At 43.6% G+C, this 24,925-nt stretch overlaps 2 protein-coding genes across 2 annotated transcripts in view; both read right to left on the bottom strand.

Moving 5' to 3' along the window:
* The window catches only part of LOC123931367 (putative protein ZNF720), an 867,309-nt gene that overhangs the window by 605,992 nt on the left and 236,392 nt on the right, over positions 1-24,925 (bottom strand). The gene's annotated exons all lie outside the window — the stretch shown is intronic.
* On the bottom strand, positions 18,865-24,690 carry LOC123930585 (putative protein ZNF720). Its single transcript, XM_045986793.1, has 3 exons — positions 24,676-24,690; positions 20,162-20,288; positions 18,865-18,974 (listed from the first exon to the last, which is right to left on the bottom strand). The coding sequence occupies exons 1-3, from the start codon at positions 24,688-24,690 to the stop codon at positions 18,865-18,867; spliced, it is 252 nt and encodes an 83-aa protein (XP_045842749.1).

Raw genomic sequence — 24,925 nt, 5'->3', positions numbered from 1 at the left:
AATTCCTGTACAAGTGCTAGCAGTTTTGGAGTGGAGTCTTTTGGGTTTTCCACATATAGTATCATATCATCTGCGAAGAGTGATAGTTTGACTTCTTCTTTACCAATTTGGATGCCTTTAATTTCTTTTTGTTGTCTGATTGCTGAGGCTAGGACTTCTAGTACTATGTTGAATAGCAGTGGTGATAATGGACATCCCTGCCGTGTTCCTGACCTTAACGGAAAAGCTTTCAGGTTTTCTCCATTGAGAATGATATTTGCGGTGGGTTTTTCATAGATGGCTTTGATAATATTGAGGTGTGTGCCCTCTATCCCCACACTTTGAAGAGTTTTGATCAGGAAGGGATGCTGTACTTTGTCAAATGCTTTTTCAGCATCGATTGAGAGTATCATATGGTTCTTGTTCTTTCTTTTATTAATGTGTTGTATCACATTGATTGATTTGCGGATGTTGAACCAACCCTGCAGCCCTGGAATAAATCCCACTTGATCGTGGTGAATAATCCTTTTAATGTACTGTTGAATCCTATTGGCTAGTATTTTGGCAAGAATTTTTGCGTCTGTGTTCATCAAGGATATTGGTCTGTAGTTCTCTTTTTTGGTGGGATCCTTGTCTGGTTTTGGGATCAAGGTGATGCTGGCCTCATAGAATGAGTTTGGAAGTTTTCCTTCCATTTCTATTTTTTGGAACAGTTTCAGGAGAATAGGAATGAGTTCTTCTTTAAATGTTTGGTAGAATTCCCCTGGGAAGCCGTCTGGCCCTGGGCTTTTGTTTGTTTGGAGATTTTTGATGACCGTTTCAATCTCCGTACTGGTTATGGGCCTGTTCAGGTTTTCTATTTCTTCCTGGTTCAGTTGTGGTAGTTTATATGTCTCTAGGAATGCATCCATTTCTTCCAGATTGTCCAATTTGTTGGCGTAGAGTTGCTCATAGTATGTTCTTATAATTGTCTGTATTTCTTTGGTGTTAGTTGTGATCTCTCCTCTTTCATTCATGATTTTATTTATTTGGGTCCTTTCTCTTTTCTTTTTGATGAGTCTGGCCAGGGGTTTATCAATCTTATTGATTCTTTCAAAGAACCAGCTCCTAGTTTCATTGATTTTTTCTATTGTTTTTTTGGTTTCTATTTCATTGATTTCTGCTCTGATCTTTATGATTTCTCTTCTCCTGCTGGGTTTAGGGTTTCTTTCTTGTTCTTTCTCCAGCTCCTTTACGTGTAGGGTTAGGTTGTGTACTTGAGACCTTTCTTGTTTCTTGAGAAAGGCTTGTACCGCTATATATTTTCCTCTCAGGACTGCCTTTGCTGTGTCCCACAGATTTTGAACTGTTGTGTTTTCATTATCATTTGTTTCCATGAATTTTTTCAATTCTTCTTTAATTTCCTGGTTGACCCATTCATTCTTTAGAAGGATGCTGTTTAGTCTCCATGTATTTGGGTTCTTTCCAGCTTTCCTCTTGTGATTGAGTTCTAGCTTCAGAGCATTGTGGTCTGAAAATATGCAGGGAATGATCCTAATCTTTTGATACCGGTTGAGACCTGATTTGTGACCCAGGATGTCATCTATTCTGGAGAAGGTTCCATGTGCACTAGAGAAGAATGTGTATTCTGTTGCTTTGGGATGAAATGTTCTGAATAGATCTGTGATGTCCATCTGGTCCAGTGTGTCATTTAAGGCCTTTATTTCCTTGTTGATCTTTGGCTTGGATGATCTGTCCATTTCAGTGAGGGAAGTCTTAAAGTCCCCTACTATTATTGTATTATTATTGATGTGTTTCTTTGATTTTGTTATTAATTGGTTGATATAATTGGCTGCTCCCACGTTAGGGGCATAGATATTTAAAATTGTTAGATCTTCTTGTTGGACAGACCCTTTGAGTAGGATATAGTGTCCTTCCACATCTCTTATTATAGTCTTTGGCTTGAAATCTAATTGATCTGATATAAGGATTGCCACCCCAGCTTTCTTCTGATGCCCATTAGCATGGTAAATTGTTTTCCACCCCCTCACTTTAAATCTGGAGGTGTCTTCGCGTCTAAAATGAGTTTCTTGTAGGCAACATACTGATGGGTTTTGTTTTTTTATCCATTCTGATACCCTGTGTCTTTTGATTGGGGCATTTAGCCCATTAACATTCAGGGTAACTATTGAGAGATATGAATTTAGTGCCATTATTAGCCTGTAAGGTGACTGTTACTGTATATTGTCTCTGTACCTTTCTGATCTACTACTTTTAGGCTTTCTCTTTGCTTAGAGGACCCCTTTCAATATTTCCTGTAGAGCTGGTTTGGTGTTTGCAAATTCTTTCAGTTTTTGTTTGTCCTGGAAGCTTTTGATCTCTCCTTCTCTTTTCAATGATAGCCTAGCTGGATAGAGTATTCTTGGCTGCATGTTTTTCTCGTTTAGTGCTGTGAATATATCATGCCAGCTCTTTCTGGCCTGCCAGGTCTCTGTGGATAAGTCTGCCGCCAATCTAATATTTTTACCATTGTATGTTACAGACTTCTTTTCTCGGGCTGCTTTCAGGATTTTCTCTTTGTCACTAAGACTTGTAAATTTTACTATTAGGTGACGGGGTGTGGACCTATTCTTGTTGACTTTGAGGGGGGTTCTCTGCATCTCCTGGATTCTGATGCTTGTTCCCTTTGCCATATTAGGGAAATTCTCTCTAATGATTCTCTCCAATAGACCTTCTGCTCCCCTCTCTGTTTCTTCTTCTTCTGGAATCCCAATTATTCTAATGTTGTTTCGTCTTATGGTGTCACTTATCTCTCGAATTCTCCCCTCATGGTCCAGTAGCTGTTTGTCCCTCTTTTGCTCGGCTTCCTTATTCTCTGTCATTTGGTCTATCACTAATTCTTTCTTCTGCCTCATTTATCCTAGCAGTGAGAGCCTCCATTTTTGATTGCACCTCATTAATAGCTTTTTTGATTTCAACTTGGTTAGATTTTAGTTCTTTAATTTCTCCAGAAAGGGCTTTAATATCTCCAGAGAGGGTTTCTCTAATATCTTCGATGCCTTTTTCGAGCCCGGCTAGGATGTTCAGAATCGTCATTCTGAACTCTTGATCTGACATATTACCAATGTCTGTGTTGATTAGGTCCCTAGCCTTCGGTACTGTCTCTTGTTCTTTTGTTTGTGGTGATTTTTTCCGCCTTGTCATTTTGTCCAGATAAGAGGATATGAAGGAGCAAATAAACTACTAAAAGGGTGGCAAAGACCCCAGAAAAATGCGCTGTAACCAAATCAGAAGAGACCCCTAATTGTAGGGGGGAGAAAGGGGATAAAAACAGGTTCAGAAAAAAAAAAAAAGAAAAAAAAAGAAAAAAATTTAAAAAATAAAACAAAAAAATATAAAAAAGAAAGAAAAAATATATATATTTAGATGAACTAGTCAAAAAACGTTAAAAAAGAAAAGGGTAAAAGTTTTAAAAAATTTAGCAGAAGAAGAAAAAAGAAAAATGAAAAAAGAAAAAAAAATTGAAGTAGCCGCAAGACTAAAGAATCATGGGGAGAAAGCCATGAGTTCCGTGCTTTGCTTTCTCCTCCTCTGGAATTGCTCTGCTGTCTTAGGAATTGAACCTGCTTTCTCCTTGATAGATGAACTTCGTCCTGGCTGGATATTTTGTTGATCTTCTGGGGGAGGGGCCTGTTGTAGTGACTCTCAAGTGTCTTTGCCCGAGGTGGGATTGCACCGCCCTTACCGGCGGCCGGACTAAGTAATCGGCTCGGGTTCGCTTTTGGGAGCTTCTGTTCCCTGAACGCTTTCCGTAGAGTTCCGGAGGACGGGAATGAAAATGGCGGCCTCCTAGTCTCCGGCCCGGAGGAGCCGAGAGCCTGGGGCCCCACTCCTCAGTGCGCCCCCAGAGGACAGCACTCAATCACTCCCGTATCCCCAGCCTCTAGCCGCGCTCCGAGCTCACCCAGCCCGCGACAGGCTCAAGGTAACCCCGAGCTGAGAGTTCAGTCCTCGGCTCTGTCTCTGCAGCCAGCTTCTCCGTTCTAATACCTGCGAGCTCTCCGACACTGTGACACCCCCGATCCTTCTGTGACCCTGCGGGGCCTGGGGCCACGCTGACCCCGCGTGGGCTTCACCCTGGTTTAGCCTCTGGAGCAATGTCCCTCAGTGGAACAGACTTTTAAAAGTCCTGATTTTGTGCTCCGTTGCTCCGCCGCTTGCCGGGAGCCGGCCCCTCCCCCTGCGGTCTATCTTCCCGTCGTTTTAGATTCACTTCTCTGCCAGTCCTACCTTTCAGAAAGTGGTTGATTTTCTGTTTCTAGAGTTGCTGTTCTTCTTCTCTTCGCTCTCCCGTTGGATTTGTAGGTGTTTGCAATGTTTAGATAAGCTATCGAGCTGATCTCCTGCTACCTGATGTAGTCTCAGGCTGCTACTTCTCCGCCATCTTGACTCCTCCCCCTGCTGCTTTAAATTCTTAATCAAGCTCTTTACTACTGTTTCCATTGGATCTCTGCCCTGATCTTATCTGCTGGTTTTCTTTGGGATAAATTCTTTCATCTTGGCATTTGTCTAACTCTCTACTTTTCTCTGTCTTTTAGAAAAGTCAGTGATGTGTCCTGTTGTATCCTTCAGACCAGTGGTCTGCAGGGGCTCTCCTTGCCTGCTACAGGCAGTATTGGGTCCCTGGCATGAATGTGGCCAGTTGGAACTGGGTGAACTCTGCTCCGATTGTGAAAGCAGACCTGATGTCAACTCCAGCAGGACTGTGGCCCTGCAGAATCTCTGCTCAGGAGACGGGATGTGGGCAGGGGCTGATCTTACTGAGCCTGAGGAAAGCCTCACTGAGGAGGGCAGTCCCCTCAGATCACAGGCGGTGGGGCCTGGTGCAAGCAAGGCAGACAGTCAGTGTTCTCACTGAGTGGGGCTCTGCTTTATGCTACAGGATGGGAGAGGGCTCCCATGTTTTGGAAGCCACATGTCACTGAATGTTTCCTCTCAGGAATATGCTTCTAGACTATTGAATACTCTCCCCACTGTGCACCCCAGGTGTTCTTCAGATGACTGTCTCCACGCTGTGTGCCCCCAGGTTGTTTGCCAGCCTTCTCTCCAGGAGCACCTCAGTGCCCTCCTGGTTCTATCCCATCCAAACCTGCTGACCATTAAACCTCCAGGCTTTAAGATATGCTGGTTCCAAGAACTCATGAAATTCAGCCCTTCTCGCTCTCTAAGCCAATGGCTTTGGGAAACCTCCTTAAGCATTCCCCTGAGTGCTCCTCTGTCATGAAATGTACCGCACAACCAGGGCTCCCTGCTCTCCACAATGCTATACTCCTTTCCTCCCTAAACCATGTCTCTGTACTGTCTGCCATCTTCCATGTGTCCTCTTCTCTCCTCTTACTTGGGGAGTTTGTGCTGTCACTCTTCGGCCCAATGTCTGGGGCATTTAGGATGACCTGACTTTTACCTAGTGGTGTTCATGACAGGACACAAGAGTCTAGAACCCTCCTACACCACTGCCATTTCTTCTCCTGGGAATCCTTATTGTTTTAATCCTGTTAAAACTCGTATGGATTTTATAAAGCTGGTACACAAACCAACATATAAAAATTAGTTTTGTTTCTACACAACAAAGAACAATTCCCAAAACAGAGACATCATACATTAGAGCAGACCCCCTCCCCACCCCAAAATGCTTCCAATTTAACATAAGGGTAGAGGTGAAACCAGAAACAATGAAAAGTGCAATATACTGAGCAGGAATCAAAGAATGAATAAGTAGGAAACCTAACTATGTTCTTTCACTAGAATAATTGAAACACAATAAATCTAGAAACAATCTACACAAAATGCAATCTCTACCAAAACTCCAATGCCATTTTTGCACAAAGATCAAAATCCATCCTAAATTTACGTGGATGTCATGAGATAGCCCATACCCAAAATAATCTGGGAAATGAAGAGCAAATATCCTGATTTATGGCATACAACAAGGCACAGTTATCAAACTAATGTCCTACAGACATGACGTCAGGAGTAGAATAATGGAAGAGTCTGGCTGAGCTAGATGGGCACGTCTCCAATGTTAATGTGTATGACAATGAACTGAAGATCCTGTTAAAATTCATACTCTGATTTGGATGATAGGGTGGGGTCTGCGTTTCTACTTTTCACAAATGTGCCACTGATCGACAATGCATGCTCTGCTCAAAATTTCAGGACTGAGGGGGCGCCTGGGTGGCTCAGTGGGTTAAGCCGCTGCCTTCGGCTCAGGTCATGATCTCGGGGTCCTGGGATCGAGTCCCACATCGGGCTCTCTGCTCGACAGGGAGCCTGCTTCCCTCTCTCTCTCTCTCTGCCTGCCTCTCTATCTACTTGTGATCTCTCTCTGTCAAATAAATAAAAAATAAAATCTTAAAAAAAAAAAAATTTCAGGACTGAATCACGATAGTCTCAAAGGTTTCTGAAAGAGGGGGCAGAGCATACAGGTGAGTATGGAGTCCTTCGCTTTCCTTCACTCTTCATTCAAGCCAACCTACCCCCTGCATAACAAACTTAACTCAATCACTCTTCTCTGGACCTCCTCTTATTTTTCCTTCTTCAATTTTCCATGCCACCGTATTCATGGAAATATCTCCCTCCTTCACAAGAAATGCAAGTGCAATCTGCTTCTGGCTGCAACGCTGAGTTTTGTAGCTTGGATGCCACTGAATCCATGGCCTTTATCAATTTCAAGTTTCCCCTGGATTTTTACTAATACCCTTGGCTTCAGGCTACAGGATCACTTCTTTTAATCTAGGCCTGCTTCTGAAAACCGACTTTGCCTAAAATGAGCACAGTTATAAAACCTGGTTGCACTTTCTGGTCTTCCCCAAAGAATCCACTTCCAAGGAAAAGCTTTCCTGATGCTCCTCAGTGGTGAGAGGTAAGAGACCACACTCAAGGAAATGGAGTTAAGAAGCTCTCAGAGAAATGACTGTTCTTCCATGTACACTCTGGGCTGCTCTTCCTGAGCTGCCTGTGAGGACCATAGGCTCTTCTTAGTCTTCCAGTTCCCTTCTTTGCTCTGCTGGGCACATGCTTCTCTTGCCGTATCCCTTTGCTTCTACATTAAGAAATGTTTATCTCCACTGTGATACAGATCAGTTTGCTTTCCTAGGACTTTATCCTACTGTGAGTACTTAGGAGTAGCTTCTTTGGAAGAGTAGGTTTAGTTTTCTTTACCTGCAACTTCTTAAGACACTACTTTAAACTACGTATGTATATGTTTCTTGATATCCATTTTTATTTCCTTCCCATTAATATATACTTTACAATGTTCCATTACATTAGGTGTACAACATGCAGATTCAACAGCTCTATAGGTGCTACTATACTCACCAATAGTAGCTCATATCTGGCACCATAAAATGCTATGGAAAAACCATTGGAGGAGTTCCCTGTATTCTTTTCACTCCATGGAAGCCTCTACTTCCCATTCCCACTTCCTCATGTTGCCTATCATCCTTCTCCATTCCACACTGGTAACTTTCAGGCTATTCACTGTATATGTGTCTCTTTCAGCTTTTTTCATTGTGTCTTGTCATTTGTGATATTGCGGTTTGACCCAGACGGTGTTATGCGATGTGAACTAAGTGACGTACAAATACTGTACGTATTCACTTATGTGTGCAACCAAAGCAACTTCAATGAACAAACAAGAAACAAACCTATGAATGTCTATTTTGTTTTGAAAAAAGTCCACGGATAAAATTAATAAATATACAAAATCCAAGATGACACATATCCTATACCTTAACCTGTTGGCCTGTAACAGTGTTCCAATACTGGCAGAAGACAAGAGGTTCCCAGGCAAAGTCCAAGTGTCTTATGGCTCATGACACAGCAAACATCATAAACATCTCCATCACACTAATTCCACTCTCCAGTCGCCCACCCTCAACTCATACAGGGACACACTGCACATGAGGTGGGTTCGTGTTGGAGACTCTGAGCATCCTAGGAATCCCCAGTATCTTCAAGGAACATCTAGCATATAGGCCTGAACCTTGGTCATGAGAAGAGGCCATCTGTTTTCCTGTACAATAAACTCATCCATCCTCGACCCAAGATCAAGATGCTATCACTACACTACCAAGCTTTCTTATACACAAATATGAATGGAACGACCATTATAACTAAAATGTTAATCACAGAAATGCTCACGCAGATCATGAGGTCACCACATGACTTCAAGGAATAGTGACAATACGGTATGAGGCACATGTAGGATTTGGCTCAGATATCCACCACAGTACAGATACATTTTCCTTTGTGATTTTTGCTGCTCACATGGCACTGCTGTACAGTCACATGCAGGGTAGATCCCAAAGTCAATGTACCTGGAAGGTTTGACTTTAAGATCTTCCAACCATCGGCCATAGGGCCAACTGCAAAAGTCTGGAAGATACCCAAGATGCACACTGTACCACCAAAGACACATCCCTGGCCACTCTGTGAACCTAACAAAGTAGCATTCATCCAAAGTCATGGCAGAAATCTTTCACCCAAAAGCTGTCAGTGTGGGTGGGACTCCATTACAAACAATGTCCAATAAGATTGCCTATTCTCCTGTGTAGATGAACCTACCTGACTAAGGGGGAATTTTCAGCACCTGTGACTGACTTGGGTGTCCAGCCAATACTCTGAACTAGAACATTCTCTGTTCTCTGTCTGGGTAGCTAGGCACGTTCTAAGTCACTTCCCATGGCTGATGCCTAGCCTCCATTCCTGCGCCACTAGAAGCCTGAACAGAGACCATAGACAACCTCAGAGCCTCTCTTACAATCTGCTGGGGAGAAAACCAAGCCAGCAGCATGGACCAAGCACTGAGCGTAACATCTTGCTCTGCATGAGCAGGGAGACTCCTAAGTGAACCTGGGCAGCCTGAGAGCTCGGCCTATAGTCCTGCGCAGCAACAGAGAATGGCCTTCGTCCTACCACATGTTCAGCATCACCTCTGGCCCTGGCTGATCACAGAATTGCCAGCATAGGTTTTCGAGGCACTCAGGAGTCCACACTTGTCCGTGTACAGATGTCTAGTCCTCTGTGCTCATAGAGAATAAGTTTATATCCAAAATGATCGCACATGTTTTACACCAGAAGCTGCCAAGGTCCATGGGATACCTCTAGAAGGAATGCCAAACAGTTGGCTACATCCAAATAGGAATAAAACCACTCATACTTGCCTTCCTGCCATTTCAGAAAAGGAGAAGGCACAGATACGACAGTGAGCAATTCCACAGGATTCCAATGAAAATTGGCATCAGACAGATACTTCCAAATTTCAAATGGACACAGGGTATTTTTTCTTTTTACAAGGTGCACTATTGCCATTCAGAGAGGGTTCAGTATGAAACACGACTTATGGGTTACTTTTTTCTTTTTTTAAAGGTTTTATTTATTTATTTGACAGACAGAGATCGAGTAACCCTATGGGTTACTTTTTAATCATTTAAAAGAAAATCCAGGGGCACCTGGGTGGCTCAGTGGGTTAAAGCCTCTGCCTTCGAAGGCTCAGGTCGTGATCTCAGGGTCCTGGGATTGAGTCTCGCATTGGGCTCTCTGCTCCGCAGGAAGCCTGCTTCCTCCTCTCTCTCTGCCTGCCTCTCTGCCTGGTTGTGATTTCTGTCAAATAAATAAAATATTAAAAAAAAAAAGAAAAGAAAATCCAAAATATTCCCTAGCACCTGACATGTTCCTCTGCATACTGCATACACTGTATGTCCCACGGTTACTGAATCTGCTCTTAATGTATTCAATGCTCTGGATTCTATGGGTTAGAGCTAATACTATTCTCCTTGTACTGAAAGAAATGATTTGTTTTTTCATTTATTTATTTTGAAAGAAATGATGTAGATAAAGGAAGGTATAGTGAGCCTCTAACTATTGGTAGAGTCAGGGTTTGAATCTGGCTGACCTACATAGGAACATGAGGCGCATGGGACAAAGCAGAAGGAGGCCCTTCTAGAAGGTGACCCGGGTTTGGATTCTCTTTCCTCCCTGACATGCAATGATTCACCCAGCCATCCTCACACAGAACAGCTTCCATGAATGGACACTTCAACGTCAACATTCCAGACCACACCACACATATGTAGCCTGAGTGGTTTCCTGGTTGACTCCTCCATACTAGAAACAAAGGTCAGGCATCCAAGTTGCAATACAGGAAAGGCCCAACACACAGGAGTCCAGGTTCACACCTGGAGAACCAAGATGACACACCTGAGTATCTCACTACATTACCAGTGGGCTACTACCTTTCCTAAAGAACCCAACTATGAATGTGTCCCCAGATATAGGTTCTCAAGGTCTAGTCCCTAGACAGTCACCTGAGACTGGGTAAGAAAGGAAAAGTGGGGGGCTGCACTCCAGAGCTACTGACATGGAAATGTAAGGCTGGGCACAGGGATCCAAATTTACAAGTGTTCCTGGTGATTCTGACCCAGACAAAATTTGACAACCTCTGCAGGAACTAAGTCACAATTATATCCTGAGTTATCCCCACAGAACTCACTCTCTGCTTGTGGTCTTGTTAGTGTTGGGGCACACACATATACACACAGTATACACAACACACATTTCCTTTATTCATTAATAAATCTGACTCTAACAGAATCTATCTTGGCTTCCTCCTCTTCCATCTCTCTCTTCTCTCTCCCCTCCTTTAGCGTGCTGAGGTCACCCCAAATACACTTTAGTTCATGTTCCTGAATGAATAATGAATGAATAAATCCAAATTTAGGTGAATGGGAACAGGGGTTCTGGGGTGGCTCAGTTAGTTAAGTGGCCACTGTTCATTAAAGCTCAGTTCATGATGTCAGGGTCCTGGGTTCGATCATACCATCAGCTCTCCACTCAGCAACGAGTCTGCTTCAGGATTCTCTTTCTCTCTCTGTGTGTGCTTTCACTCTACTCACTAGTGTCCTCTAAATTAAATGATGCTTAAAAAAAAAAAAGTGGGGCTTCTGGGTGCTTAGTGGGTTAAACTTCCAACTCTTCGTTTCAGATCAGGTCATGATCTCAGTCTCAGGATCCTGAGATTGAGCCCTAGGTCAGGCTTCAAGCTCACTAGGGAGTCACTTTGAAATTCTCTCCCCCTCGCCCCCTGCCCCGCCGCGCCTCTCACCTGAGCTTTCTGTAAAATAAATGAATGTATCTTTTCTTTATTTTAAACTAATCTGGAATTTATGTAAATACTTTTTTACATTGACAAATGCATGAAAGACATTAACACGTGTTATGGATTATATAGTGCTGAATATAGCATTCTCATGATAAACCTGTATTTGACTACTTTTATTGGATGATCATAAACCATTGCAGGCTTAAGCAGCTCTTCATCAGCACACCAATGCATGCAGCAGAAAATCCAGATGCACTAACATTAAAGACACTCTCAATTTTAGGGCTTCTTTGAAACAGCTAGTTAGTTTCAGGGCAAAGTGTCATCATTGCCTTTGGGTCAGACACTGCGAAAGAATTCAAAGCAGAGACATTCACAAACATCTTCCACGTCCACCTCTGTGTTTCAGTGTAGACTGGCCCCTGTGACAGTTCTGGTCAATGGCGTAGAGAGAGGTGCCTTGGGGAGGATGGTTTCCCTGAATGAGAACAGAAATGGTTCAAATCAAATTCCCTATATCCTATCAGGTTTACACCAGCTCCTTTGCTGCAAGAAACATGGATTGCTCTCTGGTGCTGGGCAGTTATCCTGGGGCCAAGAAAATTCAAGTATAAGCACTATGGCCAGGGGTGGACAATCCCAGAAAAAAGACATGTAAAAATCAGATTATACTCGAGGTTGTCTGGGCTATTTCAGAAGACCTGAGCACCTGCCAACTCACTGGATATGTAAATATCCAAATATTCACCCTCTTTTCTGCATGTACACAACAGGCTTTCATGGTATTGCTGACAACAGCAGAACAACTACTGAAAAATGTGTTATCCTTCAACTGATCTCATATTCAATACGAGTGTACCATGCTACCCAACTTAAATGTTATGTGTCTCTACAAATCATAAAAATCCTCTTTTCCGTCAGGTCAAGACAGGTGTAGGGACAGCTTGGGCTCTGAAACCACACAGGGACAGCTACCCCAAATGTTGGGAAGGCTGTTTGAAGCAGAAAATGATCACTGATGGTAACTGGTGACTGACTTCTCAAAGAATCAGTGCCTTGCACATGGATCAGAGCACAGGATAGATTCATCCCAGGGCTGAGTGGAAGTGAGGGAGGGCCCTGCCAAACACGGGTCATCATGCTTGTAAGGTCACCCATCTATCCTGGATCAGACCTATGTTGGGTTATATTCCTGGGATACCAGTGCTTTGTGGAACTGCAACACACACCTGGCTGGTTCTCAGTGGTAGTGTCCGGCAGCCTTCTTCGTCTTCAACATCTACTCTGTCATGTGACATCTTTAAACTATGCCCACCATGTTTAAATCAGCTAATACTCCCTCTCCACACACTCCATGCATCTGGGCCTCAGAAAGTACAATTATCTCTGTCATCCAATAGCAACTGGTCCTCAGGACCAGGAGGGAATACATTACATCATGAGAAAGCATCAGACATCCCAGAAAACCACATTTCCCAGGAACGCATCTCTGTCCCATTCGCTCATCACGAGTAGTTTCCTAAGGCCTTGCAGTGACCAAAGGGACCTCTGTACCAAATCGTTGTTCACATTTCAAGATTCACCATATTTCATTTCCATAACACTTACCTTCCTCTCAAACTGTCGAAACATCATGTTTTATCTGTCCTCACAACTTGCAGTGCTAAGTGCCTAAACTAATCCTGTGGCCCAGTGATGGTTTTTTGCTTTTCTTCTAGTGCAGTGGTGACAACATTGTATTTAAAATGCACATAGGCCTCACATGATCCTGTTATCAACCATTTACAATGGCATTAGAAAACTCCAAGCTACTCCTAAGGCTAGGCAAGGCAAGGGCCTGCCTGGTTTAGGTGGGAGGGGGGAGTGCAGTGACAATGAGGTTTCCAGAACACAGGAGGGAAAGTCAGCTGTGATGCCTCCATCACATTACCGAAATGGAGATGAGACAGAAGAACTGGAGAGGATTTGGGAAGAAAGGAAGTGCAATTTTTCTTTCTAGATTCAGAGTCAATAGTGTAGTCTTGGACAGGGGTCTTCTCCCCACATGAAGAATTCAGGCCAATATTTCATCCTGGACCCTTTCATCTCTTCTGTTGGGCTGCTCCATCACTCCTAACAGAACACTGTGTTCTGTTGAAGTTATACCCTCTACTCAGCACCCAGTCCTGTCCCATCTTTGTTTCCTTCAAATAAGTGTAAAAAACACAAACAAAAACAAAAACAAAGAAACAGAAAAACAAAAACAAATACCAGGATTCATGAAGTCCCCACATTTTTACCCAATCAAATGCTGACACTAATGTGACCAAAATGGATGATGTCACTTCCTAGAAGGGAAAATAACAACAACTAAGGAAGTCTTACTTCTCCAATCACAAAGGAAGGAGTGAAGTCTATCAATTTAACTACATGGAATTTATAATACTCCCTGGAGAATTACTCTCACATTTCAATTAAAGTTTGAATACCATGTCATTCCATGGAAACTCTTGTTAAAATCTCTATCAAGGTAGGTAAGCAACAGGTCGACACGGGAATTAGGAAAACAGAGTAGATCCTACAGGAGTAAAACCCAGTTATGTAAGAGATGATTCACATGGGGAGATTCTCACACTAAGATAACAAGATGTAGGAAGCATAAATTCAGTACAATACAGAGAAAATTGTTTCTGTTATGAATCTAGAATTTCTTTGCTTGCTAGGAAATCATCACTTTTCCAACTTGGGAATGACCTGGTTTGAACCAAGATTCCTTTTCTTTCTGAAGATATAGGTACACACACATATGTATGTACACGTGCTTCTTCCTACTTAGTACTGGAACTGTAAAATCTATCTTTAGCTTAATATGACACATTGCATTCTGTGCAGATCAAACCCCTAAAACTCTGCTCACAAAACAACAGGAAAAACATACAGGGTAAAATTTTACTGATAGTCTTTGGGAATTGTGTAGCTATGGCTTATCATATATTTGTAGTCACTTTGTTCAATCAGCGATCGTTGGGTAGAACCCCTGGCCATTTGATGGTGAGCCATGGTACAGAACAAGAAAAAGAAACTAACATTTACAAAAATCATTCCCGACAATCCTTATCAAAATCTTAGCAATAAAAAATCTTATAATTTTGAATTAGAGAAATACACTCAAAACCATTCGGTGAGGTCAGCAGTACCCTGGTATCAAAGCAGTATAAACAAAAGATAAAAGGCTAGTTTATCTGGTGAAACTTCTGCTACTCTGACTTTCTTTGGACATCCATCTGCATGTACAAAATAGAGGTAAGAGAAAAAATGAATCACACTGAAAGTAACTGTCCCTCTCTAGAGATATATCTGCCCCTGAATCCATTCAGGTCTGCTAACAAATACAGTTAACCATTGAATAATGTGCTTTTCATCAATAACAGTCCACTTAGAGAAGTTTGCTTGATAAATCCAGTGCACTACAGTAAATGTCTTTTCATTATGATTGCCTTCATATTTTATTTCTTCAAATTACTTCCTTATAAAACTATAGTATATACAGCAGACCACATACAACGAATGGGATGACCCATGACATGTTGTAATTGACCCACCCAACACCACAGATGAAGAGAGACTTTTGAAACACAATGACAGGGACACCTGGGTGGCTCAGTGGGTTAAGCCCCTGCCTTCAGCTCAGGTCATGATCTCAGGGTCCTGGGATTGAGCCCCCCATCCAGCTCTCTGCTCAGCAGGGAGCCTGCTTCCCCCCCTCTACCTGCCTCTTCACCTACTTGTGGTCTCTCTCTGTCAAATAAATAAATAAATGAATAAACAAACAAATAAATCTAAAAAGAAACACAGTGGCAGGGCGCCTGGGTGGCTCAGTGGGTTAAAGCCTCTGCCTTCGGCTCGGGTCGTGGTCTCAGGGTCCTGGGATCGAGCCCCTCATCGGGCGCTCTGCTCAATGGAGAGCCTGTTTCCCCCTCTCTCTCTGCCTGCCTCTCTTCCTACTTGTGATCTCTGTCAAATAAACAAATAAAATATTTAAAAAAAGAAAAGAAAAGAAACACAATGGCAAATCCACTTCATCTTGTGCAAGAGCTCCTAGAAAATCACTAGTAGGATTCTCAGCAGTCTGAACAGGAATGAGGCCTGGCATAATGTACTCAGGTACTCAAAGATTGAAAAATAGCCACCAACAATACTTTACCTAGCAAAATTCTTTCCACAGGGCAGAAACAAAGACATTCCCAAGTAAAAACACCTCTAAGCCTACCAGTAGATCTGTCCTACAAGAACCACTAAAGGAAGTCTTTCTAGATGAAACAGAAGGATTCTACTCAGAAACTGCAACCACACGAGAACACAGAGCTCTCCGCTGAACATAAATATGTAGACAATTACACAACCCTGCAGTATTGGAATGAGATACCAGTCACATTTATTTCTGCTACAGAGTTTGGTTTTGAAAAAAAAAAAAAAAGAATAGAAATCAAATTTGTTGGTAATAAATGATCCAACATAAAAGAATTTGTGATGTCGGTAACAAAGTCTGGAGGGGGTGCAGGGGTGGAGACGGGAAGAAGAGTTTTCTATATAATTGACACTGAGTTTCAAAAGGTCTGTTTTAGGGGCACCTGGGTAGCTCAGTCAGCTGAGCCTCTGCCTTTGGTTCAGTTCAGGATCTCATACTCCTGGGATCTAGCCCCACCCCAGGTTGTCTGCTCAGTGTGGAGCCTGCTTCTCCCCCTCTCCCTGCCTACCTCTCTGCTTACTTGTGATCTCTCTCTATGTCAAATAAATAAAATCATTTAAAAAATAAAAAAAGGGGTGCCTGTGTGGCTCAGTGGGTTAAAGCCTCTGCCTTTGGCTCAGGTCATGATCCCAGGGTCCTGGGATTGAGCCCCACATCGAGCTCTCTGTTTGGCAGGGAGCCTGCTTCCTCCTCTCTCTTCCTGCCTCTCTGCCTACTTGTGATCGCTGTCTGTCAAATAAATAAATAAAATATTTTAAAAAATAAACTAAAAAAAGGTTCATTTTACAGCTAAGTTGTTTTAATGAATCTCTAAGATATCCACTATGAAAATACTCATCGAAGACACAAAACTCAATGACAAAAGTACTAAGACATATCATGGGTATTAATCCTACAATTAACTAGATAAAGTATATCTTTGTATTTCATACCAAAACATGATACAGAAGTATAAAATGTTTGAAAATTACTCTGAATTCAAAAGGTCTTTCTCTCATGCAGAGAATAAAAATTCACCCACAAATACATGATGAAATTAATTCTATGTTAATGAGAACTCACCTAGACATGGTACAACGTTCACTGACCACTCACCAAGGAGACAAAAAGTAGGGGTCACACAGTATATATGTGCAACATACAAACACAAGACAAAAACGCACATAATTTACCGGTAAAAAGCATAAAGCTCATTCTTTTTTGAGTTATACTCACATGGTCTTGAAATATGCTGAAATTTCTATATTGAGAGCAGCGAGTGTTTAAAAACAAACAAACAAACAAACAAACAACAACAACAACAACAATAAAGATGTGAGGCAGCGGTGGCCGAACCTCCCCACCTCCTCCAGGGCCCACCCCTCCCTCCCATGCCCCCCACCCCACGCTGCAAGTACATACAAAAACCGCCCATGGTGCATACAAAAAGGGCAGGTTATAGAGTGTGAAAAGCTCCTGAAAACTCCTTCATCTGCCAGACACTTAGGATGAGGAAAGGAGAGAAGGGTGGGAGGAGCCGAAGCTGAATATTCTCTTCCTGTAACAACCTGCACAGATAAAACCCAACCTACACCTAGCTAATGTCGTGGAATGAGCCAAACAAGGAAGCACATTCCTAGGAAATTACCAAACCAGAGTAAGAGAAAACTCAACCCACAAAATTCTAAATAAAACACTGATGTGTGACAGAAAAGGAAAACTTCTATATTACCGTAATTTTGAACTGTGTCCACGTACCCATGAAAAACAACCAATTGATTGGCATGGCTTCATGGACTATAGTATCGTAAAGAATTCTCATTAAAATCAATCATAAAGAGGTGTAAATGAGAACTTTATGAACACTTAAAAAGCTTGAAAGACGTGTATTATGTTATTAATATATTCCATCTCCTCCACAGAATGTAACTGTATAGTCCTTTTCGTTACAACAGAGGAAACAAACAACATCTTCATTTCTGAATAAATAAATATCATAGATGTTGAAAATATGCTGAGAGACACTGTATATGAAATTAATATTTGGGGTTAAATTCTGATGCATTCTGAGGAAAGTAGAAGAAAAAGCTCATGATTAATTTCCCATGAAGCAACATTGCATTACTGAACACAAGGATTTTTCAAACATGGAGGTTTAGGGTACCTGGGGGACTCAGTCAGTTAAGCATCTTCCTTCAGTTCAGGTCATGATCTCAGGGTTCTGGGATCCAGCCCCACACTGGGCTCCCTGCTGAGCAGGGACTTTGCATCTCCCTCTCCTTTTGCTCTTCCCCGTCCATACTCATTTTCTCCATCTCTCTCTCTCTGTCTCGAACAAATAAAAATTTTAAACAAACTATATGGGAATATCATAATTGTCTAACTCACTTTTTTTTATTAATTTATTTATTTGACGGAGAGAGGTCACGAGTAAGCAGAGAGGCAGGCAGAGAGAGAGGAGGAAGCAGGCTCCCCGCTGAGCAGAGAGCCTGATGTAGGGCTCGATCTCAGGACCCTGAGATCACGACCTGAGCCCAAGGCAGAGGCTTAACCCACTGAGCCACCCAGGTGCCACTCTAACTCACTTCTTAATAAAGCACATGCCCATGTCGTACCAGGACATTTGATGTAAAAAATTTATCATTTTTTAAATGATTTTGATCATTTTTAAGTCATTTTAAAGATAAATCTCGTATAAAACTAAATAGAAAGTGAAAACACACATGACAAAGTCACAAGAAGTTCATAGAAGAATCCTACAATGATGCAATTATTAAAAAATAAGGTAATAAATGAGAATTTTTTCAAGGTTACAAGTTCAAGTCCTAAATGTGCTAGTTCCCCAATAGCATTTGTTATGTTGGAATTCTAGTAAACAGATAGAGACATTACAGTATTTCACCACTGAGGAATAGAACTCATAGAGCAGAAATTTCTATATGTAAAAAAAAAAAGAAAAAAGACCATTTGAAGGGAAATAAAGCAGTGCATTTTCTCATTTTAGGGCAGTGGTTTGTTATTTGTTGAAGTTACTGAAACTCAATTTTGTAAGACTAAGATTAACGCCTCCGTAACATTAGAAAGCATAAGCCAGAGGACATTAAAAATCTGTCTCCAGTGTTCCTGGAATTCCCCCACCAAACCCCAGTGTGCATACAACTACCCTGACCTACTTGTCCCATAATGAAAACCAGAATGGACAAAGGCCGTAGCATACAGGTCCTCAGAAATAAGATCCCTTCCCCAGGGCCCTCAAAACAACAGGAAGCTCTCAGATTAGGGGGGCCATCCCCCTCAAAGGAGAGTCTCCTGGCTCTCCTTATGGATGTGATGGACCATAACTGGAGCTGAAGGAGAATCCCTAGAGAAATCTAAGAACTTGATAATGTTGGAGAGCAAATGTCCCTCTGGGAGAGAAAGAAAAAAGAATCTGGGCATGTCTCCAACTATTCTTCATTCAAGGAGAGAGATTCAAACCACAGCTTAAGGTCTACCTTCCTCCTTCAGGCTTGGACCTCCCCTCTGTCATCTGCCTCATTCATTCCCACCTACCTGGATGGAAGCCTATGGTCTCCTTTCTCTTCACATCCCAGTGCTGTTTTTCTTGCTCCAAATATATCATCAGGTCTGGCTTTGACAGAAGGAGACCTGTTTATGAGGAAAAAGGAAAATGACTATTGCTGCCTCTTCCAACTTTCCAACAGTCTTGTGTTCAGCAGAGAAGAGACGATATTGCACAATCCTAGAAAATCATTTCCCAAAAGCTATTCCCTTTAGAACACACAGGAGCCAGGGTACATGGTTGTCCTAGGGGGATAAGCCTCTTCCTTTGGCTTAGGTCGTGATCTCAGTGTCTAGGGATCGAGTCCCACATCAGTCTCTCTGCTTGGCGGGGAGCCTGCTTCCCCCTCCTTCTCTCTGTCTGACTCTCTGCCTACTTATCATCTTTCTCTGTCAAATAAGTAAATAAAGTCTTAAAAAAAAGAAAAAAAGAACACACAGGAGGAATTTCCAATGTTCCCATCCTGACCTACACTTCCAAGTAGTAGAAAAGATAATAAGAAGGGAAAATTTCAGTTTAAGATGTGAACAGCACCATTCTATGTCACTAAAGGTTGAGAACTGCCACTCATCTGATGAGGGAGCAGGAGGCTGACTGAGGGCAAAGCAAAAGCTGGCACCTTGCACCCCCTCTCCACTTGCTCCCCTTGGTAATATGTGTAACATTCCTCAGGCACCCCTGACCACCATAAACGAGGAACAAATAGTTAACTTGCAGTGATCACAATCCTGCAAGACAGGAATCTCCCAACTATCTTGATGTTGACGGCTTGCCAAAAGACAACATTGATCAAGCCACAAGAGCTCTGGCACCTTGTAGGTCCTCTTTGGCATATGAAAGCTCCATTGAAACCTCCCTTTCCCTCACCTTCCCCCAACCGCAGGGTACATAACCTGCCATCCCTCATGACCAGGAGCAGCAGCTCTTTCTGCCCAGGGGTCCTGTTCCCATGCTTTAATAAGCCACCATTTTGCATCAGAGATGTCTCAAGAATTCTTTCTCGGTCATCGGCTCTGGACCTCACCCCACCGAACCTCACCTAGGTTCTAGAACTTCATCACGTCTACACAAACAATGATGTTTCCTTGAGGACGGAGAAGCTAAGGCTGAGAAGGAAACATCATAAAGATTTTTCTCTCCATTTACAAAGCCCTACTTATTTCCCTTTCTGCCTGGATGTGAATTCTAGTCATTCCCAAGAGAAATCTCTGAAAAGACAGAAGGAATAAAACCCTGATTGGGGTTTGGGAAATCCGGAAGGAGTCTTCCTCACCCAAGAAGAGGAGGTGTGCATTGTTCTCCAACATCATATCCCCGTGCAGTTGCTGCTGAGTGTGGGTCAGGCATCCCCACTCCTCCTCAGAGAATTCTATGGCCACGTCCGTGAAGGTCAGCTGTCCCTGCAATAAATGTCACAGTCACTAACTGGCCATTGACACAGTTCGCGATGTTTCCTAAGATGAAAGTTAGAGTTAATGTCACCAGCTAGAACCAGATCCAACCTTTCATTCTCCCTGACATGGGTGTGGAGTTAAAGAAAAACCTCTGGGGCAGGGGGCTGCCTGGTTGAGAACTTTCACTCTTTTCACTCCCAGAAGTCAACTCTATCCACTACACAGAGATGACAGCCCTCCTTATCCAGTGCAAAGTGTTGGGATGTGGGTGTGGAGGTCAAGAAAAACAAGGCTGAACCCACCTCAGGTCTAGCCAGGTCTAACCTTGACATATCTAGCCAGGTCTAGCCTTGACATAAGTATAGCCATCTTGGCCCCGGCAGCCGTGTTAAGCCTCCATGACCGGTAAATGACTCCTGGCTCCAGGAAGACTGACCAGAAGTTTTAAAAACAAAACAGCAAAAACCAATTAGAAATAGGATAGCTTAATGAGGTAATAAGTCCTGTCAGGAGTAGGATAGATTGACGTTGTAATAAATCATTCAGAAACAGGACAGCTTAACACTGTAATAAATCACAAGAACATAGGGATGCGATTGTGGCCCAATCACCTACTGCCAAATCCACACCTACTCTGCCTTTAAAAAGTCTGACTGTAATCTGGTTCATGGTCCCAGTCCTCACTCCACTCTGTCAGGTATACTTGGGCCCAAGCTTAAGCTTGCTGAGGTGCTTGGCTCCTTGGTGGTCTCTCAGACACGAAAACTTGGGCATAACAGTGGGAGAGGAACCAATGGTCAAGAAATTCTAGACATGTTTCTGATGTGAAATATTGGGGTTCTGGAGTGAATGATGAAGAAAGGATTGTTGAGATACCCGTGGTACAAACACTGTGGTCCTAATGCAGGGGGAGAGGAATGTGAGCAGTGACTGCTTCTATGCTGTGAGGTGGGGAGGGGGTGAGGGACAGCAGGAGGCTCTAAGAAATTTGGAAACAAGTTTCCAGGACCCTCAGGACCTCCCAGCTGGTGTTCTGATGAGGCCACTCACTGTTTAGTAACACTTTAGTCAGGAGACCCTCCAGATATCTATCAGTGGGCCACAAGCTTGAAGGATGATGGCCAAGCTACATTTGGGGAATAGAGTTCAAGGAAGTTTCCAAAGCAATTTTCATATGTTAAAGAGGAGTTACAGGATCCTGGAAGTCTATTGTTATGCTAAGACTTTTTTGCATCCAACAAAACATTAACCTTGGGTCACTTGTGAATTCCCTGAAGAATGTCCTACTCTGCCTTTCTCAGGTATTTGTCAAGAGACTGGAAGCTGAAGGAAATTTCATTTTATCCACACCTCTTTTGACTTTGTTCTCTTCCTCAGAAACTACAAGCAAGGGGGGAACCAGAGAGTTCAGTTGGTTAAGGGTCTGCCTACAGTTCAGGTCATGACCTCAGACTCCTGGGATGGAGCCCTGAGTTGAGCTCCCCTCTCAGTGGGGAACCTGCTTCTCCCTCTTGCCCTTTCCTCACCCATGTGCTCTCTCTCTCAGCTGAGAAAATGTTTAAAAGAAGGAATGAAGGAAGGAAGGAAGGAAAGAAAGAAAGAAAGAAAGAATGAATGAACTTACAACCAAGAGAAACGCAGAAGAAGTTTACACCTGAAATGCGATAGTTCCTGCATATTCCTCAGTATCCTATGTTCCTTACAAATGACAAGAGGGAAAATAGGAACATGGCAGGGGAGGATCTGGCAGACAGCACCTGTTAGGTCCCCCAATAATCGGTCTGTGATTAAAGGAGCAAGACTGATAAAAAGCGAAGGTCAAGCGAAGCTTTATTTCACAATAAGCATCAAGAATCAAACCGAAAGTTTGGGGCCACACCTCTTACAAAGAGGGCGAGCCCTCCCTGCCTCACAGACTAACTTTTATAGAGCAAAGGCCATGTGTGTGAGTGTGGCCACACACAGGTGGTCAATGAGATTGCAATACACAGAGAAAGCTGCACAGTCATGCTAGGTCACACTCAGGTGGCCAATTGAACTACAATTCACCCCATAGTAGATACTTGAACTAGCCTATCACCTTGGTGAGAACTCACGCCCAAAAGACTGGGCCCACACTCCTTGGTAGCTAGGGAGACAGTATGCGTGCCCCACTGATTGGATGTCTCCACCTGACCTGACCCGACTCAACCCTGCATTCGGGCTCTTATCTCCACCTGACCAGACTCACCCTTGTATTTGGGCTTTGTTACCTGGGACTGGTATCCCAGACTTGCTTTTAAAAAGTTCCCCTGGGGGGGAAGGGTCAATTTAAGTTTTACTGCATAAACAACAAAATGGCTGTTCAACCAACGTGGGGCCACTCTGACTAAACAGGCCCTTACACACCAAGCCAATAAAAGAGGTTCACATCAGCTGAATAGAAACAAATGTTATAACTGCCTAATGCACATCAAAGGACACATCATCACTGGTGTTTCCACCGGACTGAAAACAGGATTTCGTAATATAAATCTGATCTTGGAAATACAGTAGATGTACATAAACAATTCAATCACTATAGGATCTGTAGAGGCTGCTTTTAGTCGAGAAGGCTTGGGCAAAGGAGTGGAGGAAGGGCCCCAGTGTCCCCTTGGCTGAGTCCAGACAGGCCCAGCAGGGGACGCACCTCAAAATTCCCAAGAGCCTAAGGAACCAATGGGCTTCTGACAACCAGGTACAGTGAGCAGAAAGGAGCAAGTTCCGGGTTCCCCAGAACTCCTCACCTTCCTTCCCCCCATAAGCAACCCCCACACACTGCTCCTTGCAGACAAGCTCTCCTGTGCCCTCCCGCCTGTTGCTCTCTTGGGTCTTCAGAAAACTTCCACCACCTTTGTCTTGCCTCAGGGGAGTTCTGGCAGTGTTGCCAGAGGGGCTTCCAGCCAATCATGGACCCACGTCTGGGACCCCAAGCGACCAACAGAGACACTACACTGAGACAGCACAGTGTCCCTGTGCTAGTAATACCCAGGTTACTCCTTTCTTTTCTTTTAATTTTTAAGATTTATTTTTATTTTCATCTTCTTTAAAGATTATATTTATAGGGGAGCCGGGGTGGCACAGTCAGTGGGCATCAGCCTTCTGCTCAGGCCAAGACACAAGGTCCTGGGAATGCCTCCTACATTGAGGCGGTGGGGGAGTGTCTTTGCGCAGCGGGGAGCCTTCTGCCTCTGCCCATAGTAACCCTATTTGAGCTCTCTTTTTCTTACAAATAAATAAATTTTTTTACAAAGATTGCATTTATTTCAAAGAGAGCAAGTGAGAGAGCACAAGCAGGCAGAACAGGAGAGGATGAGGAAGAAGCAGGATCCCTGCCCACCTGGGAGCCCGATGTGGGGCTGGACCCCAGGACCCTGAGATCATGACCTGAGCTGGAGGCAGAGGCTTAACCCACTGAGCCACCCAGGTGCCACAATAAATCAAATTTTGAAAAAAAAAAATGATTGTATTTATTTCAAAGAGAGTGAGAGGGAGACAGCAAACAGGCAGAAAAGCAGAGGAGAGGAAGAAGCAGGATCCTTGCCCACCAGGGAGCCTGTTGTGGGGCTGGATCTCAGGTCCCCGGGGATCACGACCTGAGCTGGAGGCAGAAAGCAGACTCTGAACCAACTGAACCACCCGCGGTCCCCAAAATTGATTTATACTTTAGAGGCGATGGAGACCGGCAGGAGAGGGAGAAAGAGAATGTCAAGCGGACTCCCCTCTGGGCACAGAGCCAGAAGCGGGGATACCAGTCCACGACCCTGAGACGCTGACCTGAGCTCAACCAACAGTCCAAGCTTAGTCAATGAAGACCCCCAAGCACCCTCCTCTAGGGGATTTTAAGCAGGCTATTTCTTTCACGTGCTAAAGATGGAGATACACGCACCCCCTTTCTTAGAATGAGAACTTTCCAAGTTTTTCTGGACTCATACCCACGGAGCTTATATCTGCATTTCCTTACTCCCCAGCTGCACGCAGCTGATGGAGAATCCAGATGAGCCCGAATGAGAAATTATTTCCCTCCCTGATATGCCAGGACCAGATCTCATCAGCCACAGGAATCTTGGACTCGACACCTTCCCCTCCGGATCTGCCACCAATGGAATATTGTCACTCCTCGCGGGACTTTAATTCAAAGTGATAACGACTGATGCCCTATCGAAGCCAGTTTGGGGACACAGGACAGAAGGCTCTGGGACATAGAGAAGCATTCTAAAGACCTAACCGTGAGTATCACTTGTGACCAGGTCTTAAAAACAGGTGAACGCAGAAGCGAGAAGCACCCGGACTCAGGCATCCGCATCTGCAGCTTCTAAACGCCAGGGTCTGCAGAGAAACAGAGGACACGGCTCCGCGGGGACACCAGGCTCACCTGAGAACCGGCCATTTCGTCCTCATGAAGGATCTGTGGGGAAATCACAGCTGCATCAGGAGAAAATGCCCTGAAATCCAGCAACAGAGCTCCTTCTCCTCACACCGCTCGCCCGCAGGCAGGACTCGGAGATGCAGAAAAGGCCCAACTTCCCAGTCCTTTGTGTCAGGAGCAGCTCAGAAACTGTGAGCTCCTGTGAGGACACCCATCCCCCGCATTTTCCTCACCTGCCTTGTGGGGAGGGAGGGGT

Source organism: Meles meles, chromosome 19 (genome assembly GCF_922984935.1).
Source record: "Meles meles chromosome 19, mMelMel3.1 paternal haplotype, whole genome shotgun sequence".
Classification (NCBI taxonomy): Eukaryota; Metazoa; Chordata; class Mammalia; order Carnivora; family Mustelidae; genus Meles; species Meles meles.
This window is presented reverse-complemented; position numbering and strand designations above follow the sequence as displayed.

Excerpts from the sequence above, each read along its gene's own strand:
- LOC123930585 (XM_045986793.1), bottom strand. Across the intron at positions 18,975-20,161 it reads TGCACACCTCCTCTTCTTGG|GTCTCCTTCTGTCAAAGCCA; the intron begins GTGAGGAAGACT and ends CCTCATAAACAG.